This window comes from Sturnus vulgaris, chromosome 3, assembly GCF_052056855.1.
Source record: "Sturnus vulgaris isolate bStuVul1 chromosome 3, bStuVul1.hap1, whole genome shotgun sequence".
NCBI classification, from domain to species: Eukaryota; Metazoa; Chordata; class Aves; order Passeriformes; family Sturnidae; genus Sturnus; species Sturnus vulgaris.
In genome coordinates this window covers 32,027,674-32,052,217 of record NC_142245.1, presented here as the reverse complement: position 1 = coordinate 32,052,217, position 24,544 = coordinate 32,027,674, and the positions used below count along the sequence as shown (strand labels likewise).

General features: G+C 56.7%; 2 protein-coding genes and 1 long non-coding RNA gene across 6 annotated transcripts in view; 2 read left to right on the top strand and 1 right to left on the bottom strand.

The window, feature by feature from the left end:
• TMEM63B (transmembrane protein 63B) overlaps nt 1-2,789 on the top strand; it is a 47,321-nt gene extending 44,532 nt beyond the window's left edge. For all 3 annotated transcript variants that reach the window (XM_088161294.1, XM_088161292.1, XM_088161293.1), the window contains one exon: nt 269-2,789. In XM_088161294.1, coding sequence (XP_088017420.1) covers nt 269-433 — 165 coding nt within the window. In that variant the 3' untranslated portion in view covers nt 434-2,789. The remainder of the gene's footprint in view (nt 1-268) is intronic.
• A 2,626-nt stretch (nt 2,790-5,415) lies between these two features.
• Nucleotides 5,416-18,395, top strand: CAPN11 (calpain 11). 2 transcript variants are annotated; one of them, XM_014878084.2, is made up of 22 exons: nt 5,416-5,498; nt 8,414-8,696; nt 9,273-9,342; nt 10,675-10,793; nt 10,917-11,050; nt 11,221-11,389; nt 11,914-11,997; nt 12,082-12,167; nt 12,363-12,437; nt 12,848-13,008; nt 13,088-13,257; nt 13,465-13,476; nt 13,761-13,972; nt 14,095-14,134; nt 14,402-14,467; nt 14,804-14,861; nt 14,960-15,024; nt 15,880-15,948; nt 16,079-16,157; nt 16,619-16,735; nt 16,809-16,867; nt 17,092-18,395. In XM_014878084.2, the coding sequence occupies exons 2-22, from the start codon at nt 8,451-8,453 to the stop codon at nt 17,116-17,118; spliced, it is 2,118 nt and encodes a 705-aa protein (XP_014733570.1). In that variant the 5' UTR covers nt 5,416-5,498; nt 8,414-8,450; the 3' UTR covers nt 17,119-18,395. The 2 variants fall into 2 exon arrangements, with proteins under 2 accessions (XP_014733570.1, XP_088017417.1); XM_088161291.1 differs by lacking the exon at nt 5,416-5,498 and adding an exon at nt 6,432-6,499.
• Nucleotides 14,310-24,503, bottom strand: LOC148224266 (uncharacterized). Its single transcript, XR_015802255.1, has 2 exons — nt 24,417-24,503; nt 14,310-15,070 (listed from the first exon to the last, which is right to left on the bottom strand). It is a non-coding gene; the product is annotated as an uncharacterized LOC148224266 (long non-coding RNA).
• Nucleotides 24,504-24,544: the final 41 nt, after the last annotated feature.

The following is a 24,544-nucleotide window of genomic DNA, read 5'->3' as shown; positions in this document are numbered from 1 at the left end:
GCCTGAGAAGCCACATGCTTTCCCAGCCTAGGTGCCCTGTCCCAGAATGCTGAGGTTTGAAACACATCCAGTGTTTCAGGGCCAAGCCTCACTCTTACACCTTTCCTGGTATACTCCATGGAGTCTGGACACTTCCTTGCCCTCCCAGCATATCCCCACGCTCAGCCTTTTGCATGGTGCTTAGTGTGTTGTGCTCTGTTTCCTGGAGAAGTTCCCTAGACTCACGTGTGTTTCTGCTCTCTCCCTGCCCCATGCCTGGCTGTGACAGAAGTACATCGCCCAAGTGCTTCAAGACTCCTCGCCGGAGGGCGAAGCAACAGAGTCGGAGGAGCAGGGATCGCAGGATGAGGAGCTCATCAACGCAGATGGCATGAATGACACAGATTTCCAGTCGTGTGAGGACAGCCTGATAGAGAATGAGATCCACCAGTAGGGACCTCAAAGGGCGGGAGGGGAAGGCGGCCCAGGAGCAGGGCAGGCTGTGCGCACGGAGACCTGGGAAGAGGCACCTGAGGGTGCTGGCTACTGCCCTCACCCTCCCGCCGCCCAGGGCCGCTGCCTTCAGTGAGGGCAGGGACCCTGCTGCAAGCTCTCCATTTCCCTGCCCCTCCACCCCTGCGCCAGCCCGGCTGCTCGGCAGGCATGCTCTTTACTAGCTACCTTCTTCAATGCATCCCTGGACCCCAGACTCCCAGAGGCTGGGGAGGAGAGGGACCGTACCCCCCGCAGTGCTGCCCTGGACCTGCAGGGAGGAGGAAAGCTGGGTGCTTTGTGGGAAGGGGCATAAGGGGAATATTTGGAGTCTTCTGGGCAGGCAACTGTATTCCCTGTCTTGCAGGTGAGAAACACTAATAATTTATTAGATTTACAGGAAGGTGATAAATGAAAAACTTCAGTCAGTCTATTGGAAACCCCACCCAGGGTGGGGTTGGCTTTTGTTGCACCTTCTCCCTGTGCCTGCCTGTGCCCTTTCTCAATTGCTTCCAGCATCCAGTTGGTGCAGCATCCCAGGAGCTGGTCCAGGCCCGGGGGTGGTGACAGGCTTCCCCCTCACCACAAGGATGGTGATGGTGACAGCCTGGCCTCATGGTCAAGGGTAGCATCACGCTGGGGAAGGGGCACTGGGTTGGCATGAGCTGGACAAGCCCTCGCAGGGTGAGGGATGCTGAGGGCATTTCTTACAAGCAGGAGGAGGCGCAGGCAGCCTCAGCCCCAGGTCCTGTTCCCTCTTCCCCCAGGACAGGGGTTTGCAGCATCATTTAAAGTGGCATTTTTCTTTGCACATTTTACTCCCCTTTCAAACAAATCAACCTGACCCCCATGTGGTACTGCAGTCCCCCTTTTGCTGCCCTGTGTCTGCACAGCAGGGTCAGGCTTGGGGGGTGGGGGGGCTGTGTGGGGGTCTCCTGGGTGCTAGGGAGAGGGGAGAAAGGGTCTCAGGCTATGGGCCCTCAACACCCTGCAATATCAGCACTTCCTGGTTGCAGTGAGGCCCCATGGGTTTCCTTTCCTGAGCTGCTGCAGGGTCTTCCCCCAGCTGAGGTGGTCAGAGAGGGAGGGAGCCCTGGGAGAGCAGCCCCTAGGAGCTGTCTCCAGCCAAGACTACCATCTTGAGGAGCACAAAAGCCTCATGGGGCTATACTGACTTTCTTCACCTGCCCTGACTGGTGTAGGCTCCCCTGCCACCACCCAGCCTGAGAGAGGGGTTGTTCCTCTCCTACCTCTTGCCCTTGCCCTCTCCCTGTTGATAGCTGTGTCCCAGAAGCAGGCAGGGAAGAGGATGGGTGGGAGAGGTGGACTGGAGGCCCTGGCACATGGAAGAAGGACTGACCCTGTTTAAAGACACTTTGTGAGGTTGTCTCTGGTCAGTATCAGTTGCCCTCAATTGCTTCCCCCCCCCCTCCCCTTGTGTAAAATGTAAAGGAAAATAATAAATTCCTCTGCTATTTAGCTATATTTATTTCCCTCGAATCCTGCCACCATCCTGTTTGGTGCTCATTGCGGACACTATCACCCTCCCTTTGCCTGTCATCTGTGGGTGCTGCACCAGCTCCCTGGGGCTGTGCCCTCCAGGGCCTGAGGGGCTGGGTGAAAGGGGACAGTCATTTACTTTTTCAATCACCCGTGCTGGCCCTGGAGCTCCAAGCACTTTAATCGACCAGAACCAGTGAAGTGTCAGCCTTGCCCACCTCAGCTGCCAGGAACGATGGTCACATCTTACAGCTTTTCTCCCCTGTGCCCCCCCACTAGAGGAAAGGGAGCCAGACCCACAGAGAGCAGGTGGGGGGACTGCTCCAGGGAGGACATAGCTGCCTTTCCTGTACAAGACCTCTGTAGGAATCCCAGGCCCAGAGAAAATGGATGGAACAGAAGAGAGATGTGGGTCTTCAGTGCATGGGGAGGGCAGGCCACACCAGCCTCCAGGGCTTAGCTGGGGCTGGAGCACATATGGGTGTGAAGGGGCGTGGTGAGAGTCACCTGTCCCCTCCAGGTAGTGGTCAGGAATGAAATGAGCATGTGAGCTGAGAGTTCCCGGTCCACTTCACAGGCTGGGGCAAGGGGGCTGTTGATCCTGCTTCCCTATTCTCACACCCACCTACTGCCCTTGCTCCTGGTCCAGCAGAGGGCGGGGATGGTCTCTGTAGGTACGGCTATGCTCTGGGGCTGCCTCTGCAGCTGTTGGGGCCCTGCCCACAGAGAGCTGTGTGTTCTGAGTGGCACTGTCTGTGTAGAGATGTGTATAATACCCTGTATATATTTGTGTACAAAAGAAAAAAGGAAAAAAAGGAGCTATTGTTTGTGCAATCTTTTCTTTGTGGAGGGGGTTGGGGGCTGGGACCTGGGAGGAGAGGACCCCAGCGGCTGCAGGAGCATGCGTGGTGCAAAAGGAGGAGGGGGGAGTAGTGGGAACACAAGCCCTGCCCTGCTGCCAGGAGCGCAGCCATGGCTCATAGGCTCTCCAGCATGAACAGCTTTCCCTCTCACTTGCAGAGGCATCAGAGATTTTGCTGCTAAAGGCAGGTAGAGAGGGAGCTGTGTGCACTGAGGCTGGGATGGAAGAAGGTGGTTTGGGAATGATGTGGTAAGGAAGTTTCTCTCGTAGTCTCAAGCTACATGTCAGCCCACCTGTACTGTTCCAATAGCAAGTTACAGAGCCACTCCTGCCCTGTCCGTTCAAAACCTGGACACCTGGTTTGGGTGGACAGCTAAAGCCTTTGGGAAAGTGTGAGGGGTGCAATACCCCTGGAGCACTGAGGAGCTCTTTCCCAAATCATGATGCTGCTCATATGTCAGCGCTCCCCTGAGTGTTGGGGCAGGCAGCAAGCAGCCAGCTCCCAGGCTGCTCTCTCTGCTCTCTGTGCAGACTGGATCTGGCGTGTTTCCCGGGAGCCTGCTGGGTGCTGTGCTACGTACAATGTGCACAGTGGCCGTTGCTCGTTGCTTGGAGGATGGCACAATGGAGAGGCGAGGCCTGGCGTGGGCTGCTGAGAGACGGACAAGTGACCCCAGCTCCGTCCCTGTCTCACTGTGATTAGGCCCCGTAGATTCGTGTGCCAGAAGTACAGCACCGGCAGGGGACAAAAGACCCTCCTGCCCACAACCAAAGGACAAGGGAAGAGGCAATGCTGGAGAACAAAGAACTGCAGACAGAAAGAAGAACTGTGCTTGCTGCCAAAGTCCCTGGAGCTATTACTGCAAAGGAATGCTTGAGGGAAGGAAACAAGGAAATTGCATAGAGATTTTGCAGGTGTTTTAGGGAAACAGCTTCCAAGCACAGAGAAAAGCACATAGGACAACCTTTGTGACAGGATTATTGAGGAGCTGTCTCCTGCCCCAGGAGATGGATCTGTGAAAGCAGCTTTGGAGGCCACTGAAGGGTAATAAGGCAGGAGCTGAACAGGACAAGAGGATCACAAGGATGGGCACAAACCCAAAGCAGGAACAAGCCCTGGCACTACAGGCCTCTTGCTCTTTGAAAGTACAGTGCTGCCTGCAGTTCCATGCAGAGCTAAATAATGTCCCCAGCAGGGACCCCCTTATACTTCCAGCAGCCCTTGCAACAACCCAGCAGGGCAGCCCAAGGCCCCCCTCTGCACTAGGGTGGGCAGAACAAGCTGCTTCTAACAGAGTCCCCTGTACAGAGATAGGGCAGCTCTAGTGGGTGCTGGCCACGACCAGACTGGTCCCTTGTGCATGCAGCAGCAGGACCATGCTACAGCTGGTTTTAAATGTTTGGGTTGCCCTTCCCTCAGGCAAGGGACATGGCTCCTGGCCCCATTTGCAACCTGCTCCCTGCTTAGGAAGGATTTACCCCCTGGGGCAAGGTGGGGTGAGGTAGAAAGCAGGTGCCCTGTGAGGCCTGGGCTCCTGCAGGCTCGATGCCAGCTGCTGCAATGGGCACAGCCTCCCCAGCTGCAAACAGGTAGCAGGGAAGGAGAGGGAACTCCAGGGCTGGTGACGCCCTTTAGGATGACCCTGTTCAGCCCTGGCACCAAAAAAATGGCAATACAGAGCTTCTTTCCTGAGATGGGGCTGGGCTGAGCTGAGCTGCTCATGCCAGGCTAGGCCGTGTCAGATATGCTGGGCTAAGCCACACTAGGCCAGCTGTGCCAATCCATGCTGAGCCATGCCATGCCAGGCAAAGCCATGTTGAACCACAGAGGACACCACGGTATGGTGCCAAGCCCTGTGTAGCCATACCGGCTGGTAACTGCACCACCCAGCATAGCTGCACGGTGAGTCACTGAGTCACGGAGGGCACGCAGGGGCAGCTCCGGTGTGGCTGTGGAAAACCCCAGGGCAGTGGGACCTGCCCGGAGAGGGCCGGGCTGGCACCCAGCAACGAGAGGCAGCTGGTGGTGGTGGGGTGTGCCAGCCGGGGCACGCAGGGAGGCTGGGGCAGCTGGAGGTGGCGGCATTGTTGAGCGTGACCACCTGGACTTTGAGATGGTGCGGGCACAGTCTCCCCAGGCACGAGGGAAGGAAGAAGGGACAAAAACAGTCTGGGATGTCCGGTGGGACCACCGTACTCAGCCGTGGCATCGGAAGGTCAACAAGTCCTGGAGACAAGGTGCAGTACAGAGCTTCATCCAGCAACGCTGCGGTGCTGGCAGTGTGGAGCAGTCACCTGCAAATCCATTCCTAGGGGAATGTTGCTTCCTCTTTTCCTTCCAGCCCCGGTTTCCGTATGCACCCAACCCTTTCCTCAGAACAATGGTGGAAAGAGCACGCCCATCCCGGCGGCACCCTTCCATCCCTGGGAGCTGGGAGAGGGTGACAGCAGACAAAACTTCACCGCCATCATCGATGAATAATCCCCTCCCATTGTCTGTAAACTGTCACTGCTCCTTTAATTCCCCCTCCCACTGCCCTCCCGGCTTTGCTCGTACGCCCTGCCCGCCGAAACTCCACCTTCCGCGGGGCTGTACTGAGCCGGGCTGGGCTGGGCTGGGCCGGGCCGAGCCGAAGCGGGCAGGGCGGTGGCGGCAGCAGCTTCCGTAAGTCCATCCCCCCATCCTCACCCTTATCCGACCCCCAGCATGGGGTTAAGCACCCGGGGGGACCCGGAGGTGCGGGTCAGTCCATCTCCTCATCCCCGGCTGCTTCCTCTGTTTTCTAAGCTTATCTAGGCATGCCTACCCCTCCCATCCCCTTTCTGTCTGCCGGGATTTTTGCATTAGGTAACGCATCCGCAGAGACCCAGAGGCTTCCCAGTCGGGGCGGCGAGTGAACTGAATACCGCAGCCTCCCGGGATGCTCTACCAAAGCCAAACCCGCATCCCGAGAAAGGGATGCGGTAAAAAAAGGGGAGCCTGTGGGAAACGAGGATCTTTGTCATCCGGAGGGCTGGAAAGGCCTGAGAGCTGCTTGAGCACTGTGGGATGCCATGGGCGGCTGTGATGCCTTGCCCCGAGATGAGTATGCGGCAGGATGCCGTGTGTCAGGGTTGGTTTTGAGGAAGGGAACTCCCCACTTCCGTTGATTTGCAAGGGCAGCTGGCAAACCAGAGTTCTGCAAAGATTTTTGGCTGGACTTCAACAATGATGCTGTCCAAGGGTTTTGCAGTATGCGCTAAAGTGCACAAGGTGTCAGGGACCCCGAAGGAACCAGTGTCTTTTTGCTCCCACCTGGGAGGGATTAGAGGTGTCTCGAGTACTGGAAAGCATCATTTTGTAGTTGGATGTCACCTGTGGTGGAAAACTGCCCTGGGGGCTTGGCTTGTCTCGTCACACCCCTTCCTCCTCCGTGGAGGACCTGCAGTGTCTATCAGCATAAGCATGGGGAGGTGTCAGCAGCTGACCCCATTGCTTTAAAGACCCATGTGGTTCCTGTCCCATTCTGGGGTCTGAAATGCTTTTCTTTGCTCTGCGCTTGCGTGACCTCCGTCTGCCACTGAGCACAGCCTTCCCGAGTATTTTGAGCCACAGAGCTAAGAATAACTCATACGGTGCCCGTGTCTGCACAGAGCTCCCCATGTCTGCAGCCATGTCCACTGCTGGTAGGTAGGGTGGGGAAGGGTGCAGGGAACCTGTCAGGGGCTATGGGTAGGGGAAGTTTCCTGGCCACTGGCAGGTTGTGGTGTGAGTGCCAGAGAGGTGGTGAGGTGGGATCTGGAGGCAGTGTGGGCAGCTGTACTTGCTCAGCTCCTTCCTCAGGCCCCCTGTGTTGTGGGCAGTGTCTGGGACTGCAGAAGCCGTCCTGCCAGCTCTGCAGGCACCGAGTGCCTTGCCACTGGGAGAGACTGCCAGGGTCTGGCTGCTGGGCAGGAGTCGTAGGAGGAGCTCTGTAGATTTGGGACCATCATAGAGGAGAGAAGGGCTGCCACTGCCCTGGAGAACAGTTTAGAGCATCCCAGAGCAGACAGAGTAATGGGGAAGAGTACATTTTTTTCTTCTGAAAAGCTTCTAGCTAGGATACACATGGGTTAGCAGCCAAGTTTATGCCCTATACTTGTGCCAGGAGCTTGCACCCTATTCACTGTTGCCTGCCTTCCCACTAGCTGTCACAGCACTTCAGGACAAGGAAAGCCGCCTCTTTGGAGCCAGGCTGCACCCTGCTCCCCTGGGACAGGGTACTGGGGAGGGAGCGGGCCAGCACTGGCATTCGAGTTCGCTGCTCTGAGTGGGTTGCTGGCTCCTGGTTTATTTACCAAGGACTACACCACTTTCTCACATGGAGAAACCTCTGAAGTATTCGGCACCAGCCCAGACAAGCGGGAGCTGAGATGGCTGGGGAGTGGGGCAGGATGAGAGCAGATGCCAGTGGGCTGGTGGTGGTGGCACCTGCCCCATGGCCTTGCTGCAGGTGACACTGCTTGTGACAGGCTTGGACCAGGCGGTACCAGAGGCCCCTGCCAGCCTGGGTGGTGCGGTGGGTGTGAGGGCTGGCTGCTGTGAGCCTGGACAGGGCTGAGGGCAGCTGGACGCCAGGAGAGGAGCTGGGACTTGCCCACCGCAGCGGGCGCGGTGGGGCAGGGCTGCGGGGCCAGTCATGCCTGGCAGCTGTGTCAAACTGTTTCGAAGCTCCTGGCCGTGAGCTGCTGCTCAAAGCCCTAGCAGGGTGGCCAGGGCAGGAGATGTGCGGGATGGGGGTTCTGCAGTGTCTGCCCTGTCTCTCCTGGTGCTGGGGTGCCCCGCTGAACTCCGCAGTCCTTCCCGGTATCTCCCAGCAGACTGCTCCACTGGCGGTCGATGAGCCTTGAGTCATCCTCCCTGTTGTGTGCCGTCCCGCCTTCCCTGTCCTTCCCTGGCCCCATAGCTAGAGTTATATGCGCCCCGCTGGGCTCCTCCCTACCCGGCCCTATTGACTCAGTGCTCAGGCAGCCGGGCCGGCTTTCGGAGAGCGGGGAAAAGGAGAGGGAGAGGCCCCTGGGGGTGGGAGAAGCTGCGGGCGGCTGCTGACGCCCTCCCGGCCGAGACGGGTGAGGAGGAGCCGGGACGAGGGAAGAACCCGGAAAGCTGCGCCGGGAGGAGAGGCTGACGAGGTTGGAAAGCGTCTGAAATTCCTCCGGGCTCAGCCTTTTGGCGTAGCGAGGACAGGACAGGACCCATGACTAGGTGCTGCGGGGCTGCCTCCTCCCCGCCAGCTCTCAGTGCTGCTTTGCCCCCTCGGTGCCCCCTAAAGACAGCAGGGCTGCAGCGGCCAGGCTGGAGAACAGGGCTCAGAACGGGGCCGCTGCCGGGGATGGGGTCTGGGGGGTTCTCCTGGTGTGTGTGTGCCCACCCTGGCGTGCTCTGCGTGTCACTGGGCTCACTGTGCCAGGCCAGTGCTGCTGGAGAAGGTCCCTGCTGTGGGAGTGCTGGGGAAGTGGGGATTCAGCCTCCAAGCCTGGCTCTGTGTGATGGCTGCTATCCCCAGGGGAGAGCGAGGCAGCGGGCCCTGCCTCAGCGTGGCCGTGCCTGTTGTGTTGCAGGGAGTGGAGCGGGAGGTAGCGGCGCTGGTGCCCAGCTATGATGCCCTTTGGCGGGATGGCTGCTCGTGTGGAGAGAGACCGCCTGAGAGCCGAGGGGCTTGGCCAGCACAGCAACGCCATCAAGTACCTCAGCCAGGACTATGAGACCCTCAAGCAGCAGTGCATTGAGAGTGGCACCCTCTTCAGAGATCCCCAGTTCCCAGCTGGCCCGTCTGCCCTTGGATTCAAGGAACTGGGGCCGCACTCCAGCAAGACACGGGGAGTGGAGTGGAAGCGTCCGTCGGTAAGTGCTGGGCTTCCTTCTTCTCAGGCTGGGCTGGCATCCCTTCCCTGCACATCTGCACTGATGTGGTGTGCTCAGCTGCAGACTGGCCCTTGCTGGCACCCCTCAGTGCTCAGAGTCCCTGGAGTGCTGCAGAGCCCCTTTCCCAAGGGCCCAGGGCCACTGCCCATGAGTGTCTGCTCAGAAAAGCTTTGTGTCTGGCAGGCACTGCTTCCCCTGGGCAGCACACTGTGGGCTTCAAAACAGGTAGGCTGTGTTGGTGCTTCTAGGTGTCACGGCATGGATGCATCACCCTCAGCTGAGGCTTTTGAGAGTGCATATCCCCTGGTGCCATGAGGGCAAGGGGAATGTCATCCAGCCTTGTCCTCCCATGGATACAGCAGATCTTGCCTTGCCTTACCGTGATGGCCTTGCGGTTGCAGTCAAGCAGCCTTCCCTAGCAGAGGGCAGGTGGGGCACATCTCACAGGGACCATACACCATTTCTCTCAAGTCAGAGCTGCAGTGGGTGCCAGCCCTGCTAAAGCCCAAGCCCTGTCAAGATCCAGCACCAGCATCTGATTCTGTCCTTCTGCAGGAATTAGTGGATGACCCTCAGTTCATCGTTGGCGGTGCCACCCGGACAGACATCTGCCAGGGGGCTCTGGGTGAGTGCTGAAGCTTTGTCCCTGAAAGTAGTGACTGGGGAGGGTTGGGTGGCCCTTTCCATTCCATGAGGTGGAAAATGCAAGTCAGGGGGCAGCCTGTGCCTCCCGGTGGCTCTAGGTTAAAGCTTCACAAAAATGAGTTGATGTGTGCACAGCTTGACCATGCTGAGATCAGTGGAGATTCTGGGTGCATCCATGCCTAACACATGCTGACAGCAATGCCAGGAGCTGCTCCAAAGAGCTCCCTGCTTTGGTAAATGTTGAGGAATGGCAGCTGCATGACAGTACCAAACTGAGATGGTGGTGGTGACAAAGTGCTTGTGAAGAATTGTGGTGTGGCAGAAGGGAATCAAGAGGTGTACAAGTGATGATTTGCCTTTTCTCCAGGGGTGTCACCCAAGGCAAAGGCACTGAGGCAAGGAGAGAAATGTTAATGGGCTGGGAACGCTAGCAGAGTTGAACCACAACTGGGATTTTGGGGTCATCAAAAACAGATCTTGGTACCGCAGATAGTGTTGTCCTGATTGGGAGCAAACAGGGCACTTGATTGGGAGTACTGTATATCTTAGCACATTTAGCATGCTGTTTTCAGGGCTGACTACATTTAATATACCTAGTAATTAGGACAAACTTGAGGTGGCAACTGGAGTGCATAACAGCCCCAAGCACTGTGGTACTGTTCATGTGGTCATTAAAAACTCAGAAATGGCATTTTGTCAAACCCCAGCCTAGTTACAGATTATCCAGGCTCAAGGCTAAGGTGTGAAAGGCTTCAAAGGCAAAAGAGGAAGGAGAATCAAGGCAAAGAATTTAAAGCCCAGTGCTAGCCTGGAGCAGCACTTGTGGTTAAGATCACTCAGAAGGAAAAGTCCGGTGGCATTGTTTGTGGTTTGAGAAGCTGGGGCGGCAGCATGAAACCACTTGCTTGCTAATATGGCTTTTTACATGTAAAGTGTAATTGTGCTGTCTGAACTTGCTGTCTGAGATAAGGAGGGCAGTCATATGAATGAGTTCCAGAAGGGTCCAGATAAATGGCTGCAGGAGTGGGCTGTTGGTGCTGACTCTGTGTGGTGGTCTGGACACAGGCTCCAGGTGAGGGAGGAACATTCCCTGTTGCTTTGAGCTATTACTTCTCTCTGTAGGCAGGCTGAGCAAGCCTGGATCCCTGAATTCTCCTTGCTGGACCTTCTCTGGTTTTTCCATGGACTTTTTGAGCTGGGTAGCCCCAAACATTTGCGAGGAGAGCACACCATGGTCTCCTAAAGATCCATCACCTGTTCTCCCAGCCAGGGAGGTAATGGGTACTCAAACCAGCTTCCTCTCCTTCCCCAGGTGACTGCTGGCTGTTGGCTGCCATTGGCTCCCTCACACTCAATGAGGAGCTCCTGCACCGCGTGGTGCCCCATGGACAGAGCTTCCAGGAGGACTATGCTGGCATCTTTCACTTCCAGGTGGGCTGGGTGCTTTTGGCCCTCCACAGCTGGCGGGCTGTGGCAGAAGCAAGGCCATTCCTCTGGGGTAGGGATGAGCCATGTGATGCTCTGAGCTCATCCCACTCTCTCCTCACTCTCCAGATCTGGCAGTTCGGTGAGTGGGTGGACGTGGTGGTGGATGACCTGCTGCCCACCAAGGATGGGGAACTTCTGTTTGTCCACTCAGCGGAGTGCACCGAGTTCTGGAGTGCTCTGCTGGAGAAGGCCTATGCCAAGTGGGTATCCCCGTGGTGGCCATGTGGGCGGGTGGGCATGTATGGGGGGGTAGGGCACCTCACCGTGCAGGGTGGAGGGAAGGGAGTCCCTCCTGTCACTGGCCCTGCTTGTGCTGGCTGGCTGGGCAGCTGCAGTGTGCTACCTCCTTGTCTCCTCATGCATCCCTCAGGCTGAATGGCTGCTACGAGTCGCTCTCGGGGGGCAGCACCACCGAGGGCTTCGAGGACTTCACGGGCGGCGTGGCAGAGATGTACGACCTGAAGCGGCCGCCACGCAACATGGGCCACATCATCCGCAAGGCGCTGGAGAGGGGCTCCCTGCTGGGCTGCTCCATCGACGTGAGTGGTGTGCCAGGATGAGCCACATGGCCACAGCGCTGGCCAAAGTGAGGCCTCACAGTCCAAGGCTGTCCCTCGCTGGAACACCGGGTGGGAGGTTGCTTCTTTGCCCTCTTACCACAGCACTCTTTGCAGAGCCAGTGTGGCACAACACTGTGGTGCTGCAGCCCAGTTGCTGTGAACAGGCTCCTTTGGATGGAGCGGGATTGTTCATCTCAAGTGCAGGACAAGGGACTGCCTACAACTCTGGCCATGTTTTGCATCAGCAAATTACCTGGAGCAGGGGTTTTAAATTCTGAAATGTGGGTGGTTCCTTGATAGATCTTTGGGGTCCTCTGCTAAGGAAACTGTCTGTAAATTTTCCACAACCAGCAGCCTTTGAGCACAGGTAGCTGCTACCTACTACTTCTCTTGGCTGGAGCAATGCAAAGCAAGGAAAATTCTCCACACAGTGGAGGGAAGGGGTAGGGACAAGACTACATTAATTCAGTCCTATTGACTTGAGCATTACACGTTCTCCTCAGATCACAAGCGCCTTTGATATGGAAGCAGTGACCTTCAAGAAGCTGGTGAAGGGCCATGCCTATTCCGTCACAGCCTTCAGAGATGTGAGTCACCTAGATTAGACTTTAATGGCAATAGCAGCCTGGCAGGTGGCCTGGGCTCCACCTCTTGTGTCTGGTGTCTGGCAGGTGAACTACCGGGGTCAGCAAGAACAACTCATCCGAATCAGGAACCCCTGGGGTCAGGTGGAGTGGACTGGAGCCTGGAGTGATGGGTAAGCAGGACAGGAGGGATGGCATTTCACTGTCAAGCCAGCAAGCGCTGCACACATGGCAGTCAGGCATGGGGCACTGCTGAGGGAAAGCTCACAGTGTGCAGAGCCCTTGGCATCAGAAAGAGAGGAGTTGAGGGACAGCTCTGAATTGCTCTCAGGAGTCCCTATCTATTTGTCTCTCTCCTGCTACTCCAGTTCCTCTGAGTGGAACAACATTGACCCTGATGAGAGGGAAGAGCTGCAGCTGAAGATGGAGGATGGAGAGTTCTGGTGAGTGATGGAGCAAAGTGCTGCTCTATTTCAGCACCTACTCCGGGAAGTAGCAGAGGAGCTGGGGACAAATCTTGCAGTCATGCTTCACCTGAAGCGCATGACCTGCCTTTATGAGATAGCTTTCCAGCACTGGAGAGCTTGCCAGCATTTTCTCATCTGATCTAGTTAATAATTTTCCTCCCTCAAAGGAAATTCAGGCCAACTAAATGCAAAATAAACATCTAGGAAGAGTAAACATCCCTTCTTACCCAAACCCAGCATGAGGATTTAAATAACCTATAACTGTTTAGGGTAAAAGATTTTACTGTCACTTAATTCTCCTAAAATGTTAACTGGGTCCAGAGCTGCTTGCTCTCCTCCCTCCCCACAGCAGTGTCATGGCATCAGCCCCTCCTTGCCTCCCACAGGATGTCTTTCCGGGACTTCATGAGGGAGTTCTCCAGGCTCGAGATCTGCAACCTGACCCCCGATGCCCTCACCAAGGACGAGCTCAGCAGGTGGCACACACAGGTGTTCGAGGGCACGTGGCGCCGGGGGAGCACTGCCGGGGGCTGCAGGAACCACCCAGGTACCTCTGGCCTCCACGTCGCTGCTCGTGGCAGCTTGGTGAAACCAGGTGTCTCATCCGCACATCCCCTTCCTCCCAGCCACATTCTGGATCAACCCCCAGTTCAAGATCAAGTTGCTGGAGGAAGATGATGACCCTGGGGACGATGAGGTGGCCTGCAGCTTCCTGGTGGCTCTGATGCAGAAGCACCGGCGGCGGGAGCGGCGGGTGGGAGGTGACATGCACACCATCGGCTTTGCTGTCTACGAGGTAACTCCTGTCCACCCCAAGGCTTCTTCCTTGGGACAGGCTCAGCCCTGCCAGTTCCACCTCAACCCCAGTCCCCAAGAAAACCTTTTCCGCCAGCTTTGGCCAGCTGTGGGCTAATGTCCCCCATCCTGTCCTCCTTGCAGCTGTAAGGGATGGGGCAGGTACTGTGATTCTGATTTTTTTCTCCCTTTTCCCTCCTGTCTGCAGGTTCCTGAGGAGGTACGTCCCGAGCTGTCAGAGCCTGCCCCATCTTGGAGGGAAGCACAAGACTGGGCAAAAATGGGTTGGATGCATCCAGTGGCATGGGAGCTCCCACAGCACTAGCCGTGGCTAGGGTGCTAGTGGGTGCTGGGTACCTCCACGTGGGAGGGAGGGAGGGAGGGAGGGATGCCTGCTACTGGGTGGGCAAGGCAGGGCTGTCCTACCTGATGGGGCTGGCGCTGGTCCCGCCACTCCCTGTGGGTGCTTGCCATTGTGGTGCACAAGCACATTCCTTCCTCCAGGCCCAGGGCATGCAGAATGTGCACTTGAAGAAGGACTTCTTCCTGCGAAACCAGTCCCGGGCACGGTCCGAGACCTTCATCAACCTGCGGGAGGTGAGCAACCAGATCCGGCTGCCCCCCGGCGAGTACATCATTGTGCCCTCCACCTTCGAACCGCACAAGGAGGCCGACTTCGTGCTGCGCGTCTTCACCGAGAAGCAATCGGACACAGCGTGAGTCCCGGCCTGGGAGGGACACCCCGGGTCTGTCAGCACTGGGATGTTCCCCACTGCAGGCTGCCTGCTGGCTGGGGACCCTGCTCATCGCTTTGTTTTCCCCTTTCTGCTTTCCCCAGGGAGCTGGATGAGGAGATCACGGCAGATCTGGCAGACGAGGTAGGAGTCACCACTTTGGATTTGCTAGTGCTGAGGCTCCAGCATTTGGGAGAGGGAGCTACAGGCAGGGGGTGGCTGTCTGAATAGAGGATGTCACTGTGGCTGGAGAGGGGCTGACAAGTTTGGGGTGATGGGGATGTGGGAATTAACAAAGATGAGAAGAACAAAGAAGAGCTTCCTTTCCAGTTAGCATTTACTGAGCCTGGAAGGCAGGGCAGAGCCTGGGTTTGACCACTAACCTCTTCTTTCTGGTTTGCATCACCCCAGGAGGAAATAACTGAGGATGACATTGAGGACAGCTTCAAGAGCATGTTCCAGCAGCTGGCAGGGGAGGTGGGTATGGCTGCGCCAGGCTCTGGGGAGGGAAGGGGACAGGATCAAACCTCTGGCCAGGGGAGTTCCAGCCCATCCCACACTCACTCAGTCCCAATCTGCAGACAAGTCCATCTTTGTTATGGCTCAGCCCAGCTTCCCACAGGGATGGTGTGACAGGGGCAGATTGGGGAAGAGCATCTGGCTGTGACCAAAACTCTTCTGGGTGTACAAGAAATGTAATGGCATCCTCATGCTTTGTAACTAAGGCAGAGATGTTTAGGCAGGAGATGGACAATGGCCACAAGTGGGCTGGAGAGTAGGAAAGGGGTGATACTAACTCTGCTTCTGCTCCAGGACATGGAAATCAGCGTCTTTGAGCTTCGGACTATCCTGAACAGAGTCATCTCTAGACGTAAGCACTACTCTTCCTACCCCTGGCTCCCTGCAGCCCAGGCTTGGTCAGCAGGTTGGGTTTGGATGCATGTGCACAACCTCCTTTTTTCTCTTCAGACAAAGATCTGAAAACAGATGGATTCAGCCTGGACTCCTGCCGCAACATGGTCAACCTGATGGATGTATCCTCTTGGTGCTGTGGGCCAGCCAGTTTTCGTGGTGCTCAGCCTGAAAAAAACAAGACTTGTCTCGTGAAGCTGGGGCTTGGCTCTCCAGCAGTGCTGAAGCTGTTTAACTGAGGGAAGAAAGGAAGGGATCAGTCTTTATGGCTTCAGGCCCATCTGCCCTACACTCAGCTTCAGCAGCAGGTTTTTTGGCAAGCGCCATCACTTCCCCTGCTTGCTTGGGCCCTGGTTCTGCTACCAAAAGCCCAGCACGGTCCCACCCATGCCTTCTACTTTCATCTCCAGGAGGAAGTTCCTGTGTTTCACTTCCCATGGGCTCCCTAGCCTGATATGCCTAGTGCGGTTGTGCCACCCAGCCTTGAAGGCACTCCTCAAAGGGAACAAGGACTATTGGCTTCTTTCCTCTAAACCATCCTGTCCAACTGTTGTGAAAGAGTCAAGTGGCAGGAGCCATGGCCAGTGTCCTGCTTGTACAAGGACATGCAGCTGGGGGGGTCAGGCAAGGAGCACCTCTGGGCCCTTCTCCAGCCTGGCCCTGCAACATTCCTTTTTGCTGCAGGGCCAGCCCAGCTGTGGTCCAAGGACAGCACAGCAATGTTTTTCCTACAGCAGCAGTACAGCTGCTCCCAGGGAGTGGCATGGCTGCTAATTCAAGTGTTACCCTTTCCTTGCAGGGTTGCAGGCTCTTATTTTGCTGATGCTGCAGGATAGAGGGGAAGGTTAGGAGAAAACTTGGGCAGGCCAAATGTGTCCAGACTTTTCTCACCTCCTGTGCCTGGGGTATGGTAGCTTTGCCTTTGTACCCCCATCCTTCCCTGGCTGCTTTGACCTCCTTGACCATTTGCTCCCCAGAAAGACGGCAGTGCCCGCCTTGGGTTGGTGGAGTTCCAGATCCTGTGGAACAAGATCCGGAGCTGGCTGGTGAGGAGGAGATGGGGCATGGTGCTCTGCATAGGGGTAGCACCCCTCCTGGGGTAGCAAGGAGCGGAGACAGCCAGCCCGGAGGCCACAGGAAAGCATTCCCATCGTGTCCTCTGTGATGTTTTTGCAGGCAATCTTTCGCCAGTATGACCTGGATAAGTCAGGCACCATGAGCTCCTATGAGATGCGCATGGCTCTAGAGTCAGCCGGTATGTCTGAAGGATGGGACTGGGCTGGAGGCTGGGGAGGGCGCTCCTGCTGTCAGAGTCCTGTCCCCAACAGCAGGAGAAGAGTGTAACCAGCCTATATTGCATGCTAGAAGCCAACCTGTTGTAGTGAGATGTGGCCCATGTATGCCCCAGGCTTTCTGCATCACAGCTGTGCCAAAGTGTTGGAGCCTCAGAGTTAGAGATGCACACAAGATGGTCCCAGCCTCTGTCCTCCTCTGACCTGCAGAATCCCATCCTGGCAAAGGAGAGGCTTGGGGTGGATCAGCGAGCTAACTAGTCACATATGGCTGCAGGGAGAGCATCCCCTCTTCCTACTGAGGCTGGACACGGGTGGACACTTCCTTGGGTGGGTTGGTGGACTTTTGTGTGGGTGCATGGACTTTCACAACTACACCCTGCTCTCCTGCCTCCCTGGGGGTTGACTGCTCTCTGCCTTGCAGGTTTCAAGCTGAACAACAAGCTGCATCAGGTGGTGGTGGCCCGCTATGCAGACAATGACATGGGCGTGGACTTTGACAATTTTGTCTGCTGCCTCCTGAAGCTGGAGACCATGTTCAGTGAGTGACGGGCCTGGGGCAGGGAGGGCAGGAACAGGGAGATGTATTGCTCACTTTGCTTGTGTGCCTGCAGGGTTCTTCCGTAGCATGGATCCTGAAGGCACTGGCACTGCTGTCATGAACCTTTCTGAGGTGAGAATTCAGCCCAGTGAAAGTTGGGGTGAGAAACAAGGGGACACAGCATTAGGGTGGGTGATAGAAAGACCTCCAACCCCCTGGGTAGGGGGAAGAACCCATAAAAGATGATGAATAAACAGGACTTCTGCAGGCTCTGTTTCTTGGAGGGCTGTTAAAATCGACTGATGAAGATATGCCAAAAATGCACCCTGCTCATCCCTTCTCCCTCTCCTTCCCAGTGGCTGCTGCTGACGATGTGCGGTTAGGAGTTACAACAGATCTGCTGCAGCTGGGACACCCCAACGGGCCAGGTCCACTCCAAGTGCCTCCCCTTGGATCTATGGATACAGGATACTCTTCTCCCCTTGCTCCATCCCACGCTGAGCCACCAGCCCTGCCTTCCAGCAAGCCTCACACCATCTTCTCCAGTGGACTAGGGGTCAAGGCAGGCAGGGGATTCCCTTTTCCTCTCCTGGGCTGGGCTTCTTTCCACTCCCCCTTGTTCCCTGTCACCCCAGAAGAGGAGGAGGGTGAGCAGCATGGGGTACCTGTGAATCCCTGCGTGGTAGTAGGCTGGGGGCCAGCTGCAGAGCAGGGAGAGGCAGCTGCTGGGGCATGACGGGGAGGACACTCATAGTGCTTGCTCTAGTGTTGATCCATCTCCTCTGACACACATTGCCTATCTCTGCACTCACACCTGGGAGCATCAGCACGTCTTGCCTTGCTCAGGCAGCAGGTTCCTGAGGGAGCCAGAGTGGCCTTCTGGGAGGAGGAATGGCCATACTCGCTATCATGAAGTCCTTGCACCGTACTTATCACCACTAAGCTCGACCAAAGCGTGGAGCCTGCTGGCTCTTTTCTGCGTGGCCTTCACATCCCTTCCACCTCCATGCCCCTGCCTATGCCCACCACTGGGTCAAACCCTACAACTCAAGCACTGAATGTTTTGGGGCTCCTCCGTCATGGGAACACATGCAACCCTGTAGTGCAGCAGCTGAAGCTTCTCTTGTCTACCTAGGCATGGCTACGCCATCACTGTCACAGCAGCCTGGCCTCCCCTCCCATCCCTGGGAGCTCCTGGCACATCTGCTGCCCTTGGCCATGGCCCACAGCAGGGCTAGGGGTTACAGCACCCAAGAGGCAATGCCTTCCTCCAGGGAGCAAGGGGTGGTGGTTTAGGGGGTCTTCGGCACAAAGTTGGTTTTTTTCTCCCAATCTCTCATCCTCCCACACTGTAACATTCTCCTCTTAGTCCGGGCTCTTTTGCCCAGTGCGGATGGACTCCAGTGCCAACATATTTGCACTTCTCTGTGCTACTCCATTCCCCTCACTTTCTTCTGGGGTAATGGGGTGGCTCCAGCCTGGCAGTGGATGAGGGCCCGTCCCCTGCCCTGTAAAGGCAGGCAGGCAGGCAGTTTGCTTCCCCCAGACCCCTGTTGTCACTGGAGGATGCACCTGCAGCAATAACCACTGCTGCCTTCCCGGCAGCTCTGCTTCCTCACCCTGCTCACTGTTCTCTCCAGGAATAAACAGATCTGTTATATGTGTGGTCTGGGAGGCTTCTTGGGCTCTGCATCCTCCCTCTGCTCACCATGGTCTGGTGCAGAGCCAAGCCCAGGTAACGCTGCTTGCCCAGCCTGGGGCACAGGTGGAGCAGCACCATCAGGGCAGGTCTTGCTGTGGGGCTGGAGACATCTACATTCCCTAGGACTTTAAAAAACTTTCCCCTTCTTTTGCATGGGTGTCTCAACGCTGACACATGGGGCAGCACCATGTAAGAGAGAGGGAAGGGAGCACTGCTCTTAAAGAAAGGTGTCTTGTGGAAGCTGGGAAGGGGAAAGAGGATAGGATGGAGTTAACAATGGAGCTGGTGGAAGTGGAGAGCAGCCTGGAACGCTGGACCCTGGAAGGGGACCAAAAGAGGTTTATTTCTTCTCTGGGTACAGCCTGTGGGAAAGTGAATGTTTTCCCCTGCTTCCTTTGAGGTCATGCCAGTTATAGCTAGAAGCAGAAGCCTTCCATGAAAATGACAGTGGAGTGCTGGATGGTGAGGCTTTTCATAGAGTGGCTTAGAGCAGGACTTGCTGTCAGTGCATCCTGCTCCTTGCTCACACTCCAGAAGAACACTGCAGCCTGGATGGCCCAGGGGTGCTCAGCATTTTTAAGAAGCTGGATACCTTATCCATCCCAGCATCTCAATATCCCTTATATGGATGCCCTTTGGACCAACCCAGCTCTCTGGGACCACTGTCCTCACAGTGGGGCAGCACCCAGTTCTGGGGCAAGCCAACCTGGCTCAGAGCACAGACAGGAGCTGAGGTGTGCTGGCAGAAAGAAACAGCCCCCCAGCTGCCTCTCCTGCAGAGCCTCCCCAGAGCTGGATGGAGTGGGCTACTTGTGCTTGTCTCTTGATTACCTGTGAGCTGAGCTGCCTCCCTGGGTAGTCAGCTTAGTGACAGATTGCTCCTCCATGCAATCCCAAATCCCCTGCAGAAGGCGGCTCAGGTGGGACAGAACAGGGGTGCAGGCAGGCAGATCTGTCCCAGCTGCAGGGCCTCATCATGCATACACAGGCCCAATTGTGGGACATGGTGACACCCTGGCTTTGGGATGACAGGTGCCCCTGGCGTAGCCTTACCAGAAGCCCCATCCCTCCCTCCCTCTGGGTGCCAGCTGGCAGATCCCGTCCCTCGCTGGCCCTGGCAGCTGGCAGGCCAGTATCAGCAGGGGGTCGGCAGGCAGGGCTTCCCCAGCTGCCAGCTCATGCCACTAAAAGTAGCCTGGCTCATCCCCCTCCTTGCAAAGGGGACAAGGAAGATGCCCAGCAGAGAAAGGCCTTAAATGCTGAGGTGAGGTGAGTAGCAAGGGAGCCAGATGTGACCAAAGCTGCTCTTAACTTTGGGTTTGTCTTAGGACAGGCACTAGCCAGCAAAAGCCAGCCCAGCCCACTTCTGCCTTTCCCACACCTATCCCGTAGGTCTGTGTTGTGCGGGCCAGCAGCACACATGGATACACAGCACCACTGCTCCTGCTCCCCAACATCCCGGAATTTCCTGCACCTCATATGGCCCTGCTTCCCGCAGCCCAGAGCTGCCTGCCCTTCCTGGGGGTTCCCCCTCTCCCAGCAGCTGCTCATGTCCATCCCCCAGCACAGGAGGGGGGCCAGGACCGCAGCCCATCCCCACCTGGCCCCACCAGCTGCCCCAGCAGCTGGGCTCTGGCATCTCCCACTTGGCTACGCTTCACTCTGCCCCGGGCCCACGGCTGCAGGAATGTCATTCCTATGGGCACAAGGGGCCTTTGTCTGAGCAGAGACAGGCTGTGAGGGCCCAGCCCAGCATCTCAAGCTGGGGCTGGGGAGAGCCACAGCTGAGAGCTCGTGGGTGGGCAGCAGCTGACTCCAGGATGGCCCCACAGCTCCCACCCAGGCACAGAAGTCTGCAAGGGATATCAGGGAGGAAAGCCCTCTCCTCATCTTCCTTGTCCCTCCGGCACCAACAGCATCCTGCAGTCACTGCTGGCTCAGGAAGCAGCACCAACATCACACTAGTAAGCCTCAGCACTTGTGCCAAAGGATGCTAAGGGCTCAGCCACTCCAGGAGGGAAGCAAGAGGTCTGGGACTTGGGGCAGGGGCCAGGAGCACCAGCCAGCAGCTGTTGGATTCAGCCTTTTTCAACAGCTGCCATCTCAGTGCCAGCAGCAGGGAATGTGCATGGGCTGGGGCTTTCCAAGGCCTGGCCACAGAGCATTAAACAACCTATTTATAGCACTTACATCCCTCCTCAGTAGGAATGGCCTGTGCCCCTTCTGCATGGGGCTGGGTGCTTGGGTGCCACCACTGTCCCCACCACCAGCACCCTCTGAGATCCCTGCCAGAAAGGTGAGATTTCCTAAAATAAAAATACTCTTGGCTTTCCTGACTCTCATCTTCCTCCCCTTGCCATTTCTGAGAGCTCGCAGTGCTGCCCAGAGCAAGATTTGCAGCACATCTCATACATCTTGTAAACATGCCCTTCTTCCCAGGATCCCTGCTGAATCCTATGGAGATTTTATCATGCAACAGCCTATTTAAGCATCAGCAGGTGCCAATGGTTGCCCTTTCACGGAGCAGAGATGCTGTTCTGGGGGGAGACTGAGTGCTGGAAGGTCACTCATGGATGAGGTGCCAGATCTGCTGTTGTGTGATGGGGCACAGGACTGCTCAAAGACACTCCCTCCTCAGCAGCAACCAAAAGGAGTTGTACCAGGAGGCACCACTGCCATCTCCTGCCCAGATGCTGGCATGTCACACACCCATGACCCTCCAGCTGTGCCTCCTCTGAGGTGACCTCCCAACGGATCCATTCTCTCCCAGAGGAGACTGGCTGGCTCCAACCCCAGGATCTGCCCAGAGGATGTGTGGGCTGTGAGCTCACCTGTGCTCAGCAGCAAGAAGGAAGGGGCTGGGCTTTGGACAAGCTGAATTCTCAGGGCTTTGGGATGACAGGGAGGAGAAGACAAGAGGATAGCTCTGCACAGTCCTGCCACCACCCTGAGGATAGACCCCTGAGTGAGCTGCTTCCAGCCCTGCTATCCCACCAGCATTGCTCCACCCACAGGCTTACCAGAAGCCCAAATCATCCTCGTGCTTCCTGGGGGAATCTCCTGCTCCTTGTTTGCTGGTGTCCAGCTGTTAACTGATCATCTGAGAGAAATAAGTACTGTAGAGGGGTATACAGTCCCTGTGTAGGCTGGGGAAGTGGATCTCAGCCCTTCCCATCATTTAATAGGTGATACGTGGTTGTGCAGTTGATACAATAAAGAAAACGGATGCCTGAAAGGAAGTGGTCTTGACACATACCCAGCAAAACATAAGCCAACCATCTGGTGAGGAATTTTGAGTCCCTTGGTGGAGAGGGATGAAACAAAGACAAATAAAAAGTGTTGAGAGACAGAGCAGTGATTGCAGGACCAGAAAGTCCTCCATGGATCAGAGAAGTTACAGACTACATGTCTTGGCCTAGGAAACACACGGGCAGGACTCTGCTGCCCTAGATCTTGCATTTTGAAGTAGATACTAGTGAGATTTTGTTTTCTTTCAGGGTTGCATTCTCTTCCCCGCTCTGTGCATGACTCGACAGAGGAGCAAGTTTATATCCCTTCATCTCCCCGGGCTGTACTTTTGCCCAATTGGAGGCTAAGGATCCTGACCTTCCAGATGGAGAAAGTGACTTGGCAAGGTCTCTGCATTTTTGGCAAGAGACAAAAATCTGCCTTTCTATGAGTCCCAAGAGCTTGGCAATTAAGCCCTGCCCCACCTTCTTCCCAGTGCTCGTATGTTGCAAGCACCTGGCTCTCAAAGCAGGGTGAGAGCCTCCTGCACTCCCTCCCCGGGAAGGAACAGGTTTCTGCAGAGGCCACACACTACACTACAGCCCCTTTGTTCCCAAATAATTTTCCATCCACTCCCTTGTGTATCTCGGCAACAAGGATACACGAGTGTTACACTCAGATAAAACGTAACACTCAAAGGCAACGCTCCCAGGAATGTGCTGCAGCATCTCTGCACTGGTCAGTTCCTCCCTTTCCTGTGGGACTGGAGGACAGGATTCCCCCAACAGGGATGGAAGGATGATCAGTTCCCCTAGTTCAGGCAGGGCTTTTCCTAGGAAAAGGCTCCCTAGGGAATAAGATGTCCACCCTCCTCTATTACTGTCATCACTGACAGTGACCTGGGATGCTGCATTTTCATCCCAGTGGTCCCCAGCCTGCTCAGAGGTAGGATGCTGCAAGTGCCCTCTGCACAAGGAGAGGATATTCCCAGTGGAGCAGTACTGCTGGGGAAATCAAGGCACCAAGCAAGGCTTATCCAGGACTGGCTGCAGCACAGTGAACCCAGGAGTCTCAAAAGCAGGCCAAGCACTGCACCCACTGCCTCCCTGATCAAAGGGGAGATGCTCCCTCCTGGGGAAACGTAAACCCTGACACAGCTGCAGCAAAGTTTTGGCTCCCACTTCCTTCGTGTGAGCTTTCCTGCTCCCGTAAGGCGGCCAGCACGGAGCTGTCAGCAGCACACAGCAGAGGCTCTGACCACGGCAGACCCCACAGCCCGGGAGCTTCCGGGAGGCCAGTCCCAAGGGGCTGACGTCAACCCCAGCCCTTGAAGCTCTGGGGCCATCGGGGAGCTGTTTCTGCTTTCAGCACATGGTGTCCCTGTGCTGAGGCATGGCCAGCCCGCTTTCTTCATCCATGGCTGGCTCCCTGGGAAGACTCCGTAGGGCTGGGAAAGGTCACTCTGGCTGAACTAACCATCCTTGGATGGGACTTACTGGGCAAGGGACAGCTTAAAACAGGCAGGCAGGGAAACGGAGCAGTAGCTTTTGGTCCCTCATGTCTGTTCATTCTCCTAAATTCTTCTGGAGTGAGAGCCAAAAGTAGGGCCTTGGGAAGGTTTTGGAAGGGAACAAGGGGAGGAAATGAAGACAGACATCCAACAGGAACAAAACAAAGGTTCGACACAGGAGGAAGCAGAAGGGCATAGACATGACCATGGACCTTCCTGCCTGCATCCCACTCTGGCTAGCTTGTGCTCTCCTGGCTGTTTGCCCCAAGCTAATTCAGCTTGGGAACACTGGAACACAGCTGGGAAGTGCAGGACACTCCTTACCATCCTGCTTTGAGCCACTCACGGAGCCAAATCAAAGTTCTTTCTCAGGGGAGTACCCAACTGCTCCTCAGTGTATTATGCCTTGGGCCAGCCCTTGCCCACTCTCCTTGTTGGCTCCCCTGGTCTGCATTCCTGGCCCTTATGGGAGCAAGGTGGCAATTGCTGGCACTGTCAGGGAATGACAGGCAAGCATACTTTGGACTCAGCTGCCTGCTCAAGGGCTATGGCAAAGATCGTAGTGAAATAGAACCCCACCCTGCCAGCCCGCATTTCTGTGGTGGGCAGATGTTGGTCCTCCCTCGCCCCCCTTCTCTCCCCTACATTGCCACCCCAACAAATGGAGCCTTGGCTGTGAAGCAGTATCACTTTCAGGGAGTGTGTGTCGGGCCTGGGAGGAGGGGGCATTTAAATGAACAGCTGGGGGCTTTTTGTTGCTCCCTTGCTCTGGAACTGTTCCTGCCATTTGGGCTGGTGGCAGGCTCACGCTGGAGAAACCGAGCAGTCCAGGCTCCTCCGCGAGAAAGAGCTGAGCGGTGTCCTGGAGCAGGAAGGATCCCAAAGAGGGTAAGAGTGACCCGGGAGAGCAGTGGGAAGGAGCCCCCTCCAGCGCTTCTCCCTCGAGCCTGCCCCAAGCAGACCCCGCTCTCAGGGGGGTGCGGACCTCCCAACTTTCCGCTCAGCTCAGACGTTCCAAAACGTGAGCAGCTGCCGAGCACCCCGGCTACTGCAGGTCAGCCGGGGCTGTGACGCTGTGCCCGCAGGCTCGGGGGCAGCATGCCCGCTCCGCCGCTGGCCGCCCCGCTGCTGCGCGCCCTGCTCGCCCGCCTGCTGCCGCTGGCCCGCCGGCGCCTGCTGCCGCCGCTCCGCCGCCTGGGGCGCCGGCTGCGCTCCCGGGAGAGCCGCCAGGCCCTGCTCACCTGCCTGCTCTGCCTTCTCAACCTGCGCAAGAAGGTAGACGACTGAAGCCGGCCGGCCACGGGCAGGGACGGGACGGGACAGACCCGGCAGGGCGCGGCGGCTCCTCCCGCCTGCCCGGCCCGCCGCG